Below are 18318 nucleotides of genomic sequence, written 5' to 3'. Positions count from 1 at the left end.
GTTTATACGATATGGGTATCAAATGAAAGGCGTTAATGAGTATTTTAAAAGGGAGTGGGCCTTAGTTCTATAGGTGGACGCCTTTTCGAGATATCGACCAAAATGTGGACCAGGGTTACCCAGAACATCATCTGTCGGGTACCGCTAATTTATTTATATATGTAATACCACGAACAGTATTCCTGCAAAGATTCCAAGGGCTTTTGATTTCGCCCTGCAGAACTTTTTCATTTCTTCTACTTAATATGGTAGGTGTCACACCCATTTTACAAAGTTTTTTCCAAAGTTATATTTTGCGTCAATAAACCAATCTAATTACCATGTTTCATCCCTTTTTTCGTATTTGGTATAGAATTATGGCATTTTTTCATTTTTCGTAATTTTCGATATCGAAAAAGTGGGCGTGGTTATAGTCGGATTTCGGCCATTTTTAATACCGAGATAAAGTGAGTTCAGGTAAGTACGTGGACTAAGTTTAGTAAAGATATATCGGTTTTTGCTCAAGTTATCGTATTAAAGGCCGAGCGGAAGGGCAGACAGTCGACTGTGTATAAAAACTGGGCGTGGCTTCAACCGATTTCACCCATTTTCACAGAAAAATTGGTAAATTTTTGTTCGACTTATGGCATTAAAAGTATTCTAGACAAACTAATGAAAAAGGGCGGAGCCACGCCCATTTTGAAATTTAAATATATTCAATTTTTTGTTAAAATTTGAATTAAAAAAACTTTTTTTAAAAAGTGGGCGTGCTCTTCATTCGATTTTACTAATTTTTATTTAGCACATATATAGTAATAGTAGTAACGTTCCTGCCAAATTTCATCATGATATTTTCAACGATTGCCAAATTACAGATTGCAAACCTTTTAAATTACCTTCTTTTAAAAGTGGGCGGTGCCACGCCCATTGTCCAAAATTTTACTAATTTTCAATTCTGCGTCATAAGGTCAACCCCCCTACCAAGTTTCATCGCTTTATCCGTCTTTGGCAATGAATTATCGCATTTTTTCAGCTTTCGAAATTTTCGATATCGAAAAAGTGGGTGCGGTTATAGTCCGATATCGTTCATTTTAAATAGCGATCTGAGATGAGTGCCCAGGAACCTGCATACCAAATCTCATCAAGATACCTCAAAATTTTTTCAAGTTATCGTGTTAACGGACAGACGGACGGACGGACATGGCTCAATAAAATTTTTTTTCGATACTGATGATTTTGATATATGGAAGTCTATATCTATCTCGATTCCTTTATACCTGTACAACCAATCGTTATCCAATCAAAGTTAATATACTCTGTGAACTCTGCTCAACTGAGTATAAAAAATGTTACTTTAGGATGGGAGGGTAAGCCGTAGCGTTCATAATTATTTTGGGCGGTGAGTAATGTTCTTGATTTAAAACTTACTTCATAAATCAATGTGTGACTGAAGGGCTTTTGGCAGGCCTTCTTTCTGAGACCATGATTCATTTATCCGCTTCAATATCCCCTAAAATAGGAAGAGAGAGTGGAATTTGTTTAGAAACCCTATGCCAATGGACCGGGCTTAATTCCAGATAGTAAGAGAGGAATCTTGGATAACCTAAAACCTGCTGCGACTTTAGAAGATTTTGACGAAGATCATGTTAACCAAGACGTTAATAAAAGCTCACAACAGCTTCTGTGCCTGAAAGAGTTCTAGTATCACAACAAAACTGCAAAAGAGAACAATTAGCAAGGGAAGCGAAACGCGAGAGATGCTGGAACTAGTATACGAATGATCTGAGGATATAAAAAAAAAAATTAACACGGCTAAGTGTTTCATAAAAAAATTACCAGACCGACATAGATTGCTCTAGCGAGATATCATCAAAAGTGTTATCTACGGCTTAAAAAGTTCAGGGGCGTCACGTAGTAGTGAAAAGTTTAATTATCTTTACATAAATTCCTTAAGTATACCCTAATACTAAAAACACGGAGCGAGTAGCTCCAGAGTTTTAAAAAACAAAAAACTTGATACTACAGGACTTGACCCAGGACCTTTAGTATGAGAAGAGAGCATGCTACCAGCGTTTTTAAATGTACGCTTTAAAACCAAGAGAAGAATCTCCAATCAAAACATTTTCCAGTATTTTGCTCAATACCCAAGGGAGTCTTTTAGTAGTTCATTTCAGGCCGAGTGAGATTAGCGTGAGCTAGTCAATGTGACAAACGAATCATGTGAATAAATATTATGAGTGACAAGGGCTTATGTTCGCAAACAAGAATACTTACTACCATACAGAATACCATCAAAAGCTTTGAGTAGAGAGATTAAGGCTTTGTTTATTCCCTTGTGGCAAAGGAGTGCGTTTCTGTAGTATTAATTTTTAAATACTTTAATAAATGCAATAAGGTAAATGCAATTTGTTGAACAATAGGCTAGTCCAACCCTAAACAGGACTGTGTAAACAGAGTTGGAGATAATCGAGAAATGGTGAGGCAGGCGGATGCGCAAGTGAGGGAGTGAAAAACAGAGTAAGGGAACGCAAAGTAGGAAAATAGAAGGTCAGCAGGAAATTGCCGAAGGATATGAGGCAAATAGGCAAGTATCGAGGATAGAGTTTTAGAATGAGGCTGAGTTAAGGTGATTCGTGTGATAAATGAAGGACAAACCGTACGATAAGTAAATGACCAACGCTTTTTCCTATGGTCAATTCAGTCTAAATAACTTCCGATAAAAATAAATTTGCATACGTTTACAAATACAACGTTGTATGATTTAAAGTATCGTGTTAGGATGTGAGCACACGGATTGCCATTTATTGTTGTTTTTTTTTTCTGGCCTGGGAGTAGCAGCTACAAACGGTGTTGTTGGTTGCGTAATGAAAAATACCCTCGGGACGTGTTAATGCAGCAGCATTGTTTGTCATGAATACCCCACTCTCAACAGTTTCTCACACTCAACTTAAAACCGAGCTACACATACACATGTGCGAACAGCGTTGTGCAATAAAATTGCAACAAGCAGCTTGGAAGCTCTTAGAAATTTCAAAAAAAATGTATAGAATTTTCAGAATTTCTTCCATTTTATACACCCTCTTGTGTGCTTCTAAGTCCTACTAAATATTCGACTATTCCTCCCAAATCTACAAATTTTTAGAAAAGTTGCATTCGTCATGGGGATCAGGTCTTCCGGGAAAGAGATGTTTGATAAGCCAAAGGCACTTCTTCATGTTTTAATTATTAGTAAGTTACCCCTACCTAACCCAAACGGGTTAATATTTGCCATATTTACACTGTCTGCCTGTCGTAAAAGGCGACCCAAATCCTTATAGATCCATTGTAATACTGGAAAAAGTAGACTTCTGTTCAAATGATTCACCGATACCGAGCGACGCTACATAATTTGAGAAGATGGCGTATCCAAATTGGATGGTAACATATTGGTACTTTGCACTTTCAAGTAAACAGAAAACAGAACAAGTAAGCCATTGTTGGATTAAAGGCCGCCTAAACAACGGAGGAAGAACGAAGACACAATGTTAGGTTTACGACACGATTTCTTAACTGGCCCATAAATATTTTTCAGCAGCACATATCGACCCAAATGCTTATAGGAGGCCGCACTTTCTATGGACAAGAATTCCACCCGTATTCTCGTTAGGTTAGGTTGAACTGGCCGGTCCATGAGGACCTCACATAGACTGAATGAGTCCGTAGTGTTACCAGAAGTTTGTTGAACGACCAAACTGAAAAAAAAAAATAAATAAATGTAAGGCGCGATAACCTCCGAAGAGATCTAAGGCCGAGCTTCTTTTCCAATTGTGCTCCTATTGATTTTCCCTACAAATCGGCCGGACGGGACCTACTTGTTTTATGCCGACTCTGAACGGCATCTGGCAGAAATACACCCGAAGCGCTTGCCAAACACTGCCGAGGGGCGACCCCGCTTAAAAAAATTTTCTTCTAATTGAAAAACCTTATTTCTAAAATTTTGATGTTCCTTTGCCCGGGGTGTGAACCCAGGGCATACGGTGTGCTAGGCGGAGCACGCTACCATCACACCACGGTGGCTGCCGCCAAATTGAAAACCCTTCAAAAACCAGGACCTATGTTATCAAATAACTACGTCCTTTGGCAAATACTTAAGCTTTCTAGGACCTATGCCATTTGCTACTCCTAGATCTGACGGCTTATAGCTGCAGTCTTAGCCTGGCAAGCGCAGGGCACGGCACACAGTATTCTTGTTACATGCAGAAAATTGCCAAGCCGATTTGATATGAAATGAACAATTTACTCACATTAAAATAAGAAATGCTTGTTGCTTATTTTTTACACAACATTGTATGCATATATAAAAGTGCCTTTCTACTCACCCTCACATTTCGTGTTCCCATCAACAACGACCAAGCAAAAGCTGTGGGTGCGCGCGAAACAAAGTTCAACGTTAATGGCTTGCCTGCGTTTATAAAGTTGGAGGCAAGGCGAAGAGGAGCAAAGTGTAAGAACTCTCATTGCCAGGGATGCTAGCACTACAAGGTTACCAAAGCAACAGCCAAATCAGCAATAATAACAACAAAAAGGTAAACTGGCATAAATCCTTGAATGTTATGCTGCAACACAACCGCAAAAGTCGGTCTCAACTCGACCACCACCTCCATTCCAAATGTCAGCGCTTATAGAGCATTTACAAAGCATGCACAACACACCTACACACATACACATAAAGAGTAATTTATGTACAAACACTCACACCTTCATACGCTCACTGAATTTAATGCGTAGTTCCGGTTTGCTACTGTTGCTATCGTAGCTAGGTTGCCTCAGAGTGTTTCGTGTGCAGTGAAATGAGGTGAGTGGCAGGAGAAATGAATCATGTTTTGTTGTTGGTTTGAGTGTAAGTCAGTTTGGTGAACAACAAGCCAGCCACTGAGAGTGCAAAAAATGCTTTTGTTGTAATTGTTTTTTTTTTTTTTGCTATCACTTTTGTTGCTGCGCGTTCTTATGCTTAATATGAAATGATGCTGAGTAAAAGTCGGAGTCGGAGTAGTGCGCACAAAGTAGTAAGAGTACAGTGCTTGCTTGCCGCTAATAGCTCTCACAACATTAATTTGTTGTTGTATTTCAGCTTCAGCAGTAAAGTATTGCATATATGTTTTTTTTTTGTTGCTGTTAACTGTTCTTTGTTTGCTATGCATATTTTACTGTACATCCCTTCGCTTGCATGGTGTTGAGCTGGCATAGATAATTACCTGCTGCTTGTGTTTGTTGCTCTTTCTAGTCTGCGCCGCATGTTGGGCGCCGCTATTGCGCTTAATGTGAGTAATAATTAACACAACTTCATCATTAATTTTAATTATGATTTAGAGTTGCTTGTATGCAAGCATTATGGGAAGGGATGTGGTAGAGAGAAAAGCGCGCTTTGTTGTTCCATAATTTTCCTTTCAATGAGTAGTCGGTTAGAGGACAAGCTATTAAAAAAAATGCGCTTTTAAAAAGATAACGTATAATTGAAAATTAAAAGCAGTTGAGAGAAATTGTATGCGAACCATTTTTAGCTTCAATTTTGTCGCAATGGAGTGTATGCGTGGGCGCAGGGTAATATCACTAATGCTGTAGGCACTGGTCGTCAACCAATTGTTTAAGCCGTTCGGCAGAGGCCCAATCAAACGCTATCATAAGCGGCAGGTAAAATCAGCTCAGTGATAGATCAGTCGCTTCGGGATGTACTTGACTGGGCATCTGGAGTCGGGTTAACCGCCAAGGCGGAAAAACCTAGTATTATTTACTAGGAAATATAATGCCCCTTATTGGACTAAGGCTTAGCTTGGTATCCCTACAGGAAAAGTATAGCAGAAAGTATTTAGGAGTTATACCAGACAAGTTGTAGGAGAAACCCCGTTTGCAAGAGAGAGCAAAAAAAGCCTCTGGCACTGTATGAATGCAAGATAATGCTAGGATGCAAGTACGGCCTATCGTACAAACTCTCACACTGGGTATTTACGGCAATTGTCAAACCCGTACTTTACTATGGGATCCAAGTTTGGTGGACAACCACACAAAAAAGTACGTACATATACTAAACAACTTGAGGGGGTAAGCAGATTATCAATGATTTCCATAGCGGGAGCCCTGCAAACTTCCCCGATAGCGGCCTTGCATGCCATTCCGCACAACCCATTTGCAGATCCAATAGGTATAGCAGTAAAATGTACGCAGAACGGACTACATGGTTCCGTGTCTGAGGTGTCTGAGCTTCCAAAGACATCTTGAGGCCTGATTAGGAGGGTTAACACAATGGTGCAGAAATGGTAGAACATACTATAAACGTGTGTACCGATGTTTCCAAATTAATGAGTCAGCTGTTTACTCTGTCGGTTCAGAAATAAACAAATCCTATGGACTGCCAGACTACTGCAGCGTTTTTCAGGCTGAAATTATAGACATAAAGAACAGACACTCTGAAGGAAGCGGGTTTAAGCTGTGTATATATTAATAGTCATAGAGGCGATCAAGGCAATAACCTCACACAGCACTTCATCAAGAAGTATCCTAGAATGCATAGAAGCATTGGAAAAACTTCACTCAAGCCGGACCATACATCTATAATGGGTTTTCGTTTATACAGGGTAGAAGGTAACGAAAAGTTGGCAAAGAAGGCTGCAGGACTCGATGAATCAAAGGCAGATGTCCCAATCGGTTTGGGAGAAATGAAAAGAAGACGGGAATCGCATGTGACTCATAGAACAGAAAATGCGTGACCAAATCCTATAACTTTAGACCAACAAAGTTCCACATTACTCTAAAGCGAGAGGACTTAAGGCTCACGATGGGCATACTTACTGGACACTGCTTGCTGGCATCACATACTAATAAGTTAGGACTCGTCAGTAATAGCAGATACCGGAAGTGCGATCTGCAGAATGAAACGGTTGAGCACATTCTGTGTTCGTCTCCTGCGTGAGTGAGGTCAAGGCTCCAGCTACTAGGGACGGCACTGTGTTAAGATCTCGAGGCAGCAATTAACCAAGGTTTTAGAAAACTAAAAATATTTGATGTTTTTCCGTTTGGTCGTCAAACAAACTCTGGTAATACTATGGCACATTTAGTCTATGTGAGGTCTTTATTGACCGGCCAGTTCAACCTAGCCTAACCCTACTTCAAATATACACAAAGTTTAGTAATCTGAAACGAGATCCAGTTGTGCGGCATATGTCTCATACATTCTTTCAAAAGCTTGCTTTCAAGCATCTATCAGCTACAAGCTCTCAAAATCTCCCTTGATTTTTTACTTAAATTTTTTCTCTCTCCCTTTTTCGATTTTACAAATTATTTTGACTACTTGTGAATTTCGAGTGCTTACTAATGAAACAAGATACAAATCCTTAACATACACTCAGGCACGTGCCCATATATTTTTTGGGCTTCCCGCACCAAAAGAAACTTAAGTGAATGTTGTAAGATTTACAAATTTATGTATGTAAAATTAGGCAAAATGCTTGTATTGATTTATTTTTCGTGGTTTCCACGTTAATGCTTTAAGGATTAAGGTAGACACAAATAGAAAATGGTGAAAGACACCCTAAAAGTATGTAACTCAGTAGCATACAGTGATGCTGTTATAGCATACGCTACTTTTACATAAAAGAAAACATACTTTAAGGCGCACACATCCCACAAAAAGGGGTTTGAGTTCACTGCATGAAAATTTGAGGATTTTTAAACTACTGAAAAATGTTTAGGTGAGAACATGAAATATCAGTTTAACAACCTTTTTTCTGCAATTTAAAAGTTTTAAATAATTTATGCCAAATTTTTCGAATAATAAAAAAAAAAAATTGCGTATTATTTTCGCAACTTTTCTCCATCATTTACATTTATCATGGATTTTACACACTTAATGCATATTTTTCACTTACCTTATCCTCAGCTTCCTCTGCACGTTCTTCCGCCTCGATGACGCGCTGCTCCAACTCAGATAACTGTAAATATAATAGAAAATATTGAAGAGTTGGGTTAGCGAAGTTTTCATAATAAAAGTCAAATGATGTGGAATTAGATAAGAGGAATTTGTTTTTTTTACTGCAGGCAGACTATTTCAGGGTTGATTTGGTATGTATAGTGGAGTGAGTGATTCACGCTGAAAAGTATGCAATAAAAAATGTGAAAATGTACTACAGATATGAACGGAGTTTTGAAGAAAATGTATGTGGGTACTTAATGAAGTTAATTTAATGATTTTGAAATGTTTGAAGTTGAGTAGAAATTGAATCTTAGCCTGATTTTGGATTGGCTTTGATTTATAAAGGAATGCAAAGCTGTTGATAAGAAGGCAAGAGCAGTTTTGAATCATAAAAATATAACCAGTGACATTTTTCTTTAATTAGGAAAAAAAAAAAAAAAAGGACTGACAAAAAAAATTAAGAATGGGTGAAATCCCCAAACGCCTTGGCAATATAGATGGTGATGGAACAGCTGAGTAGGCAAGAGGCGTATATTCGGTATTGCATTCTAGCTAGGTTAGGTTCAACTAGCCAGTCAGTGAGGACCTCAATAAATGAGTCCCCAGAAGTCACTATACGTTCGTTGAAAACCCCTTTCAAAAACCAAGACATTTGTTCTAAAATAACTCTGTCCGTTGACAAATACTAGAAGCTTTATGTCACTTGCTGCTTCTATATCTGATAGCTGTATCACTCCATATATGTGGAGTCTAAGCCTGGCGAGCGCAGGGCATGAGCACAAAACGTGTCCGATGTTTTCTCCATCAACCCTTTATTATTCCTTATTTGTCCTCTGGTTCTTTTTCGCTGTTAACTTTTTTCTGAACTCGTCATTGGTCAATTCACAAGAGTCTCATATTCATTGTAAAGTCGTAAAGTTTAAGTTGTTTTCAAGTTTTGAAATATATAATTTGATTAAAATAAAGCACATACGACGAATAAGACAGCTAGGTGAACTGCCTATGTATCCACGTTGCATCTTTTAATTTCCTTTAAATTGGCAAATTTTCGTTTAGTCCGCTCAACACCCATTGTAGGGAAATTAACATTTCCCATGCCCACCAAATTTACATCGCTACTTACTACTCACCACCAGTGTTCGGACCTGCACCCCTTAAGTCTTAGCTCGTAGGAGATTCCACCGCTTCTGTCACCATATATGAGAAACCAATCATCTCTTTTGAAAGTTTTCCGAAGAAGCTTCCCAATGACATGGGGGGAAAAAATGGTATTACAGATATATATTTTTAACAAAAAAAGATCGAAAATCGGCGCACCCACTTAGATCTTTGAGCTTAACAGAAGCAACTTTTCAAAGTTGCTCCACCTCATTTTGTATACGAAAGGGCAATCACTATAAATATTTGGAGACCCACGCTCTAGTGTATAAAAAGCTAGTGGAACACATCAAATATAAAAATGTAGCGCAATATTACGACCGCTAGACAGTGGCTCACTTCTATTCCGAAAACTTCGAAATTTTTTAACTTCTCCCTTTCATGTTAATCTGAACAATTTTCGAAAAAGGGAATCCAGTTTAGAAAGTAATTGTTAATGCAAGTGAAGAGGAGATTTCCTTGACATATTTTATGACATTTTTTATTTGTTTATTTTAAAGCAGCGTAGCAAAGATATTGCAGTTAATTGTGTTTTTAATGAAAGAATACTTACTTGTATAAATATTTTCTAAAATATATTACAATTCTATTATAATAATCTTTATTTAAAGTCAAAAGGGCAACTTAATAGCAGATAGAACAATGACATTGATCACTGAAGATGGTACAAAGCCAAAACTGATTTCTCTCCAAACGAAAATTGACGGAAAATCGTTTAAAAGTAATGCTAACAGATACACCTGTTCGGAAATTTAAAGCAAAATCGTCGAGAAATTGTGAAAAGATTTGTTTTTAAAGGGCTCAGAAGAAGCAAAGCTGAAGAAGGGTTGAACTCAGCAGGGCCTTAGGCAAAATACATTGTGAATCGAAGGCAGTTCCAGCGAAGTTGCGCTTCTATGGAGACTTCTTCCTAAACTGCCCTGTTAATGATTCTGTGTATCTAATTCATCGTAAATTTTGTACACAATCTTATGAAACGCACTACTATGCATTTTATTCTTATATTTGAAAACAATTCGTAACAAGAATTAAATTATTGAATTTCTTAAACAAAAGTAGAAATGAGTAATGAAATGTCATTTGGCTAAACAGCTGTCTTCAAAAATTAGCAATTCCTTTTCCCCAATAATAGTTTTCCCTAGGAGAAAATATTTGGAGAATTTTTCAACGGGAAAAAATACGCGAGAACAAAATTTTGCGTGAAAATTTAAATTGGCTTGTATTTTGTTCGTTGTATGTTAATTGAATAGCTATCATTGCAATCGAGGGTGAAAAAAAACACTTGCAGAAAAAATCTACACACTAGACGACCATATTATAGTTTGGTATGTAAAAAAACTTAAAGTCCGAACACTGTTCACCACATCGTAGCGATACTTTTAATAGTGGCCGCTAGGTGGCTCCGTTACACAATAGGTCTTTTTAACAGTCACTCAGTCACTTTAAGATGGGACTTTTTATCGGTGGTGAATAAAGTTACAGACTCAATGTAAATATCTATAATCTCAACTCCACCAGAGAAGCTGTGTAAGGCAATGTTAAACTTTAGCAGATGCTGTAGGGTAGCGGTGAGTTCTTTGCTGTTAATGTATTTAAGTTAGAAGTATTAGGTTCATAAATGAAACTTTATTGTTTAAAACGCCTAAAGTATGCAAATATTACTAGAGTCCTTCTACAAGCCTTTTACTTATTATCGACATATCTTAGTTTTTTTCACGCTAGATGCAGGGTTTATAAAAATATAGTTTCAGGATTATGCATATCTCCTAATAGTATGCAATGAAGATGAGATTTGCGCGCGTATTATATAACATTCAGTTATTAATTTTAAAATGTTTATAGGTTAAAGGTTAGGAAAACGCACTTCCCTGACAAGTCTAGTTTTCTATCTTATGTAAAGCACCCATAGGTATGCAATGATTACAAAAAAATAAACGAGTAGCGTTAAAATATCAAATTGTTAGCTCTTTCTATTATCATTCAAATTTAGCTTTAAGTAGTAAAACTTTACGCTGTTAAGTAAAATAAAATCAATATTCATGCTCTCAGTAAATTTTAGCTCTTTGTGACCCAATTTAAAAAGTCAAAGCAGCTAAAATATAAAAAACAACCTAAAAATATAAAAATAAGGACAATAAATGTCCCAAAATAGTTGCACCATGGGAATAGCTAAAAAATGGCACATAGACGAATACCTAACAAATTTAGAACGAACACGAAAGTAAAAGTAAAAAACAACAAAATACATTTCGTGCAATAGTAGGCTTGGCTGCTTGCTTCAGTAGAACAAAATAGGTTAAATGGAAGCTAAACATGATACCAATCCACTTCAATTTACAAAGTTGTGCAGGGCCATTGAATTTGTGAGCTTCTCAATGAGCTTTATTGGTATTTCCGGCATTTAAGGAGAATCATGACTTTTGTTGTCATTTTTTATACGCTGCCGCTAAATTTAAGTGCCATTAACTTGCACGTAAAGGAAATTTCTTTGCTGCTCTGTTATTTTTCGTTTGTAGCCTAATATTAGGCGTTGAGAGTTATGTGCGCCTAAAGCTTAGTGCCATCAAATTCTATCAATTAATCACGCAAGTGCTTTGCTTGTTGTGTTCGTAGCGCTCTTGTTTGCTGTATTCCGCAGCTCACTAGCTTCCCCGTCGCCCATATCTTGATTTTTGTGTCATTCTAACTTGTCCCTAAACCACTCCCAACTCCCATGACTTCATAGCCGCCAGTTTAGCTAGCGGCTCTAGTATTTTGCATCGCTTTTCCTGCCACTACTTTCGTCATCATCATCTCGCCTATCGTCTCTCTGTTTGTTTATCTATTTATCGTGGTGTTAGCCTATTATTCGAAATGTTGGTTATTTGTTTGTGTGTTTGTCAGTCTATTTTACGCTTAAAGCGTATGTGCACTCAATGCTTACAGCTAACTCTCGTTACTTTTTTCCTCCTCTTAATCGTTTTTATCGAAAGGTTGCTACGGCGGTTTATGTCGTATGTCTCCCACCAGATTTCTGATGTCGCACTTAAAGTGGCTTTCTGCTTTTTCAAGTGTATGCCCAACCTCTTTTATGTTTTCCTTCCGTTCTTCGCCCTCTTATCATCATCTTACTTCTCCTACTCATTTTTCTTTTGAATTGAGCAGCTGTGTTTTCCTAACATCTTCGTTTCATAGTATTTTTATTGCCGCTGCCATTATTGGAGGTGTGTCGACACATCATTTTTAAGTGAATTTGTATTTGACAGCGAAAGCCGTACAATGCAATGGTCTCAACACACGACAGGAAACATATACACAAACATGAATATAGGTGTATAATAATATAAAGACATATGTACATGCAAAAAACGCACATAGCTCTATTCAAAGCAGTATTTTACATGCTTTTCAGTTGTTTAAGATACTTTAAATGCCAATAAATCCCTTTTAGCTCTTTTTATATTTTTAACTAGCGTTTTTATTGAGTGCCTAAAAGTATGCAGTAAATTTAGGTGTACATCTACACTTTTTTATGTCATGTATCTTGTGGTTGCTCTCAAGTTCTCCAAGCATAAAATTATTATCTATTTTATTTCGCAGAAATTTTAATTTGCAGCAATCTGCGTCGGATTGCATACTTTTAGGCACCTTAAGGTCAGCTAAAAGAACAAACAGGCTTTGGAGCATAAATTTATCAGCAAGTTAACTAATAAGAAAATACAATAAAACCTAAGTACTAAAAGTATGCACAAAAGGAGAGGCATTACATATGCCACCCTAGTTTTTGTTTCGTTTTTGTTGAGAATATTTTTCCTTTTTGAAAAGCATGACATACTTTTAGGCTAACGTGCGAAATTAGAGAAAGTGAAAAGTGACTAAATTTAGAGCACACTCATTTTGGACGTTAAAACTTGTACTATCTTAAAGGGCTACGTAGTCCAAGACTACACTAGACAAAGAGCTGTGACAGAAGCTTAGTGCACAGGACAGGAGGTGTTAGGATTAAAAAAATTGCGGACTGTGCAAAATTTTTATTGGTAGAATCCTTGACATGTAATGTAACCATAGTATTGCTTTCATAGGCGGGCGCGAGAGATGGCTGGTTTCGCCGAGTCTGTTCGTGCCGACTGATCATTGGCTGTTTCTCTTTCCGGCCTTGTGTTGTGTTGGTTATTGTGGTTGCTTTTTAAACAACCTTTGTGTTTCATTTAGACTACCTTCCATTGAAATGCTATCTAGCGGTTCGGTGAGTGTTAGGAGAAGTAATAAGATAGCATTGTGCTATTTTCTAATCTAGAAAGTTATGTAGCATTTTACCTTTGGCAAATTATAGCTGCCAGCGACGTACCGCGTTCATCAATTCGGTTTCACTCATCTGTTTGTGCCTGATTGTAAGGTAGATCTATCTATTTGAATGATGGGGATCGACTTTGTTAGCAGCGTTGCCGGGTTTGCTTTCTGTTTGTTGACCTCCACTTTTCTGTTCTTCAGTATATCTTCACGTAGTTGATAAATGCGGTTTGGTTCCATACAGTATTAGGCTCTGATTAAGTTTTTCATGGGATAGTGTTTTATTGAATAACAAATTCATCTGCTGAAATGAGTACCTGCTCAGGCGCCATTTCAAAAATGGAGACTTTTAATTTATTTTAGTCATGCGGTGTGAAATCGGATATATCAGTTTTATCGAGATTTTATCGCTAAGTTTTTCAATTTAATTCAGAAAAAGCTTTTTAGCTTACAGTGCCATAAAGATTCCACTAATAAACTAGTTACAAATTAGCTTTATAATAACTAGTTTGAAGTTACTTCCAAATAAATTTACTTGTCATTGCTTTTCGTCCTTTAAAAGTAAAATACAGTTAAAAATAATGTTGAAACTTGAAGCTTGAATAGTTGAGGCATAATTGCATAAAATGCTGAGCTAATAGACCATTTATAACAAGTCGCATTTCATACAGGGTGTCTTCATGAGTCTTGATTTCAATTCATAAATAAATATTTATAAAGCAAACGATACATTTTCATAACCTTGGCTTGTAATCGCTTGTAAACATATTTTTGCTGTGCACTGTTAACGAATGTTTTTTGACATTTCATTGCGTAAGTTATAATGGATTTAATTACAAAATTATGCGAGGACAATAAAAGATGAAAAAAAATATGCGTATAATTTTCGCGTTAACTTTTAATTACATTTACTGTATTTTATTGAAATTGTTTCCTTTTTTGTAGTAAATTTATTGCGAAGCAACGTGGTTATGGAATTGTTTCGTTGCACAAAAGATAATAAATATATTTGTAATTATATGTAAATATTAAACTACATATATTGGTGTTTTTTTTTCGAAAATTTTTCTAACTCTTGCAGCAAAAATTAAAAAAATATTGAATAAATTCGTGTGCTATATGCGCTTTATACTCAAATTTAGCATTAATCTAATCAAACATTTTGTTATGTAATTTGGCAAGCTTTTAGGCGCATATGCCACATTTGTTGTTAATCAAATTATTTGCATTTAAATAGGTTTTTATTATATGGTTACTGACATTTAATACACAAAATACTATTATCCATCGCATTATTTATCTAATTCATTTATTGTCAGGAAACCTCATAGATATTTTTAGAAATTTTAAGCGAATTGGTCAAAATGCTCTTGTTGTTTATTGTGTTTTTAGAACAATTACATGCAACCTTAAAAATATTTGTTCTTAATTATATTTACAATAAATTCAATTTTGAACAAATACAATTTTGCTTTATGCTTGAAAATCTTCAATCAAAATCTCTTATTTATATAATACAATTAGTAAAAAGTAGTATGTTTTTAGGCGCTGAGGTATGGGGGCATTTTAACGGCCGTAAAATTTATAGAATTTTAAGTTTCTAGGAAACAACAGTAGTGAAAGCTTAAATTTGGTTTTGAGGAAGTAAAAATTTTGAAAGGACAACTCGGAATATCGGATCCCTTAAGTCCTTAAAAGCATAAACCGACAACCGAATTACAAAGAATGACGAAAAATCATCCCAATATACATCTATCACTGAGGGTGCTTGAGTAAAATCCTAAGCAGTTCTTCAAAGAGTCTAAGAATGTTCACTAAGCCTTAGAAAAGCTCTTTCCAAGGGCCTTCGTTCGAAACCATGAATTAAGCTCACAGAAAGCTTTAATCTTTTTCAACTTATTTAAAATCTGTAAAAAACGTAATCTCTGAAAGGAGAAAGTTTTATAAGTACTATCATTTGGCGCTCATTAATAAATCTTAGTACTTTTTTCTTGCCGAAAAGCATTTTTGGGATAATTTATTATAAAAAGAAAAGCAGTGATAAAGGCACGATTTTCTCATCAGTTAAAATATAGGTGTCACCTCACAGTTGAAACAGTCGGACACATCCCTTAATTGTGGCAATCCAAATGTTTCTAATTGCCTTTAGCAATTGATCTTGAAAGTAGAAAAGCTTTAAGGCTAAGCTTTCATGTAAGCTCCTGGGTAAGCTTTCACTAATAAAGCTTTGCATGAAAAATTGAGTTTATATTAACCTGCTAAAAGTAAAGAGATGGAGATTGTGGGGAAAGCTCATTAGACCTTTTCATTGCTACTCAGAAGCTTAAAGCTTTCTCAAAAGCTTTAGCAAGCCAAAAATGCCAGCAAAATGGCAAGAAAAGTAAATATATCATACATACAATGTGAAATCAGTGAAATAAAATAAAACTATCTGTGTAAACTAGATGTTTTTTTGCAAAATACAATATCTATTAAGAAAGCGCCAAAGTTCCAAACTTAAGCAGCCCTTTCTATGTTTATTAAATGAATCAAAACATTTCTTCCCGGAAATGCGACACTGTTTCCATTAAATTTAATGCATTGTTGCTTCAAAAGTTTCTATTTACAGTAATTCAGTCCTCTATCAGCGGTTTACTAACAATTGTGTCAATTACGTTTAGTTGTTGTTACTATTCGTTGTCGTTGCACTCAAAACGCGGTCAACTGTCAGTCATTGAATGTTTCAACGTACAAAGCTAAAGTACAAAAGACAATAGCACAAAACGCGACCCTTAAATGCCAACTGAGGTATCTAAAGCTAAAACTGAGGCTAAAGGAAATATGGGGAGGTAAAGACATGAGTTTTAGAGAAGTTAAGCCTTTACAAGTGCAACTATGAGTTTCAAAAATGCAGTTTTTGTTTACTTATTTCGTTTTTTGCTGCCTCTAGGCGCTGCATGCCTAAAAAGATGCAAGCTAAATGAAAACAGTAGCATACAATTGAGCATATATAGCCACAGGTTGTGGGTAAACACATGCTAAAATGATACTTTTGGTGCTCTCAAGTCGAAAAGAAGAACTGTAATTACACACAAGCCGAAATATATCATTTAAATACACAACTTTTGTTGGTTTTTGTCTTAAAGTAGGTTATTTAGAAGAGCACTCAAAAATACCTAGAACAATAGTGGTAAATTTGGTGGCAGCTAAAAGTATGCTACATACAAATAGCAATAAAAAAGTTTCATCAAATTTTAAACATAATAAAATCAGCTTTGTTGTGCTAAAGCGGAAACAAAAGCAGGTTAATGAATGTTATTGTGCCCTTTTTAGTATACCAAATAAACTATTTGTTGGCCTAGTTGTATACAAAAGCACACAACGCCTGAAAGCACACCACACGCAATGAAAAAAGTTGCTCAGCCACTATTTTTGCCCAAGTGTAAAAGTTGTTGTATGTTTGCTCGCTTGTATTACGAATTGTGAAGTGTACTTGTAAGATTTGTTGTGCTTGAAGTACTTTGACTGCAGCTGTTAAATAGCTAGTTATCTAAGCAAAGTTTTGCTTAAATAAGAGAACACTAAAGAATAATGAAAAATGTGGGTAAAGTTTCAACAAAATGCCCCAAAAAGTAAACAAAGTTCCATCAACGACGAATTTATTGACTGATACTTTCACGCCTTATATTAAAGGCATTTTGTTTAGCCTTAACTTAATATATATTGTGCCTAAACGTATACTGCATTCTTTTCCTTAGAAACTACTTATCCGGTTCTTCCAGATCTCCGGAAGGGGTTATTTTTAAAGCAAGGTTTCACAACTAATAAGTTTAATGAAGATTTATTTCGGGGATTGACAGTTCAAAGTTAAGTACAGTTGTTTACTTAAATGGTCACAAAGTATTTGATTTCAATATATTCAGCCTAAAAGGATGCAACGTGCTAAAGCATCGAGGTAACTAAAGGAAGAAAGCACTAAAGATCTGCCGCTCCTGACTCAGCTTGTGATGACCAGAGTAATAGATCCCGGTAGGAAAGGGATTTCTCTTCTACAGACGACGTGAAGCTCGATGAGTTGATATACAGGCATATTTTAGTTGCTGAGTTGATTATTTATTTATTTATTTAGCAAGGAGAATTGGCCAAAAAAAGGTGTAGTTGTATAACAACATACAAAAGGTAGAATTAGAGAAGAACATGTCCTCTTACAGCGAGTAGAGAGTAGAAGTAAGTCAAACGGCGTCCAGAAGAACTATTTTTGAGCCGACACATTGTTAAGCTCATTGCGGCTCCCCGTTTTCCAGAACTATCTTTACATGATACCGATAACAGATATACTGCAGGAACAGCGGATCAATTAAAGAGCGACTGATGATCATGTGGCGTTCCAAAAATGGAAGCCTTCTTTTGGGAGGTCGCCGCCTCCAAATTGTTGCCATTTTTGTGGTATCGGTATTTATATTACGCGAGGGGGCCTTCGCCGCCAGAACATCAAGTCAACTGTTGTTATTAATAACGTTTTAGAAAAAAACTCAAAAATGTTTGTTTCTTATTTTTAATTTTATTCGCGAAAGTTTGTACTAGACACGATGTCGGTCAAAATTGGAATGGCCGCCCGTGTATATTTTATTTCTCTTTTTTCTTTCTATTGTGTGACGTTGGCTGCAGTTGTACTTGCCATGCGTGTTGCCACTGCGTGCGCCTGTCAAGTACAACTAAAGCCCCAACCACATAAGATACCTTACTATCATGTTGCTAATACTATAATCATAGCAGTGTGAAGCAGAGAGCCTGGATGAAGATGGAACTGCGGAAGTAGAATGACAGTTTTGGAGCGGTTTTTTAACTCGAATGTGCTGTAACTATAGCCGTAGTTCACTGAACTGTACATATGGGCATTCATAAACTAATTGTATGCCTAAAAGTATACCTCGTGCAGAAACTTTTTTGCCGAAAAGCATACTAAATTAAAATGCTTTCTGTGGTCA

The 18318-nt window shown here is 36.3% G+C and overlaps 1 protein-coding gene across 15 annotated transcripts in view; it reads right to left on the bottom strand.

Annotated features, from left to right (window-relative positions):
* The window catches only part of LOC137249035 (uncharacterized protein CG43867), a 404529-nt gene that overhangs the window by 116360 nt on the left and 269851 nt on the right, over window positions 1-18318 (bottom strand). For all 15 annotated transcript variants that reach the window (XM_067780130.1, XM_067780129.1, XM_067780127.1 and 12 more), the window contains one exon: window positions 7881-7943. In XM_067780130.1, coding sequence (XP_067636231.1) covers window positions 7881-7943 — 63 coding nt within the window. The remainder of the gene's footprint in view (window positions 1-7880; window positions 7944-18318) is intronic.

This window comes from Eurosta solidaginis, chromosome 4 (genome assembly GCF_040869045.1).
Source record: "Eurosta solidaginis isolate ZX-2024a chromosome 4, ASM4086904v1, whole genome shotgun sequence".
In the NCBI taxonomy this organism is placed as follows: domain Eukaryota; kingdom Metazoa; phylum Arthropoda; class Insecta; order Diptera; family Tephritidae; genus Eurosta; species Eurosta solidaginis.
Note: the sequence above shows the minus strand (reverse complement) of the source record. Positions and strands in the feature narration are given on the sequence as shown.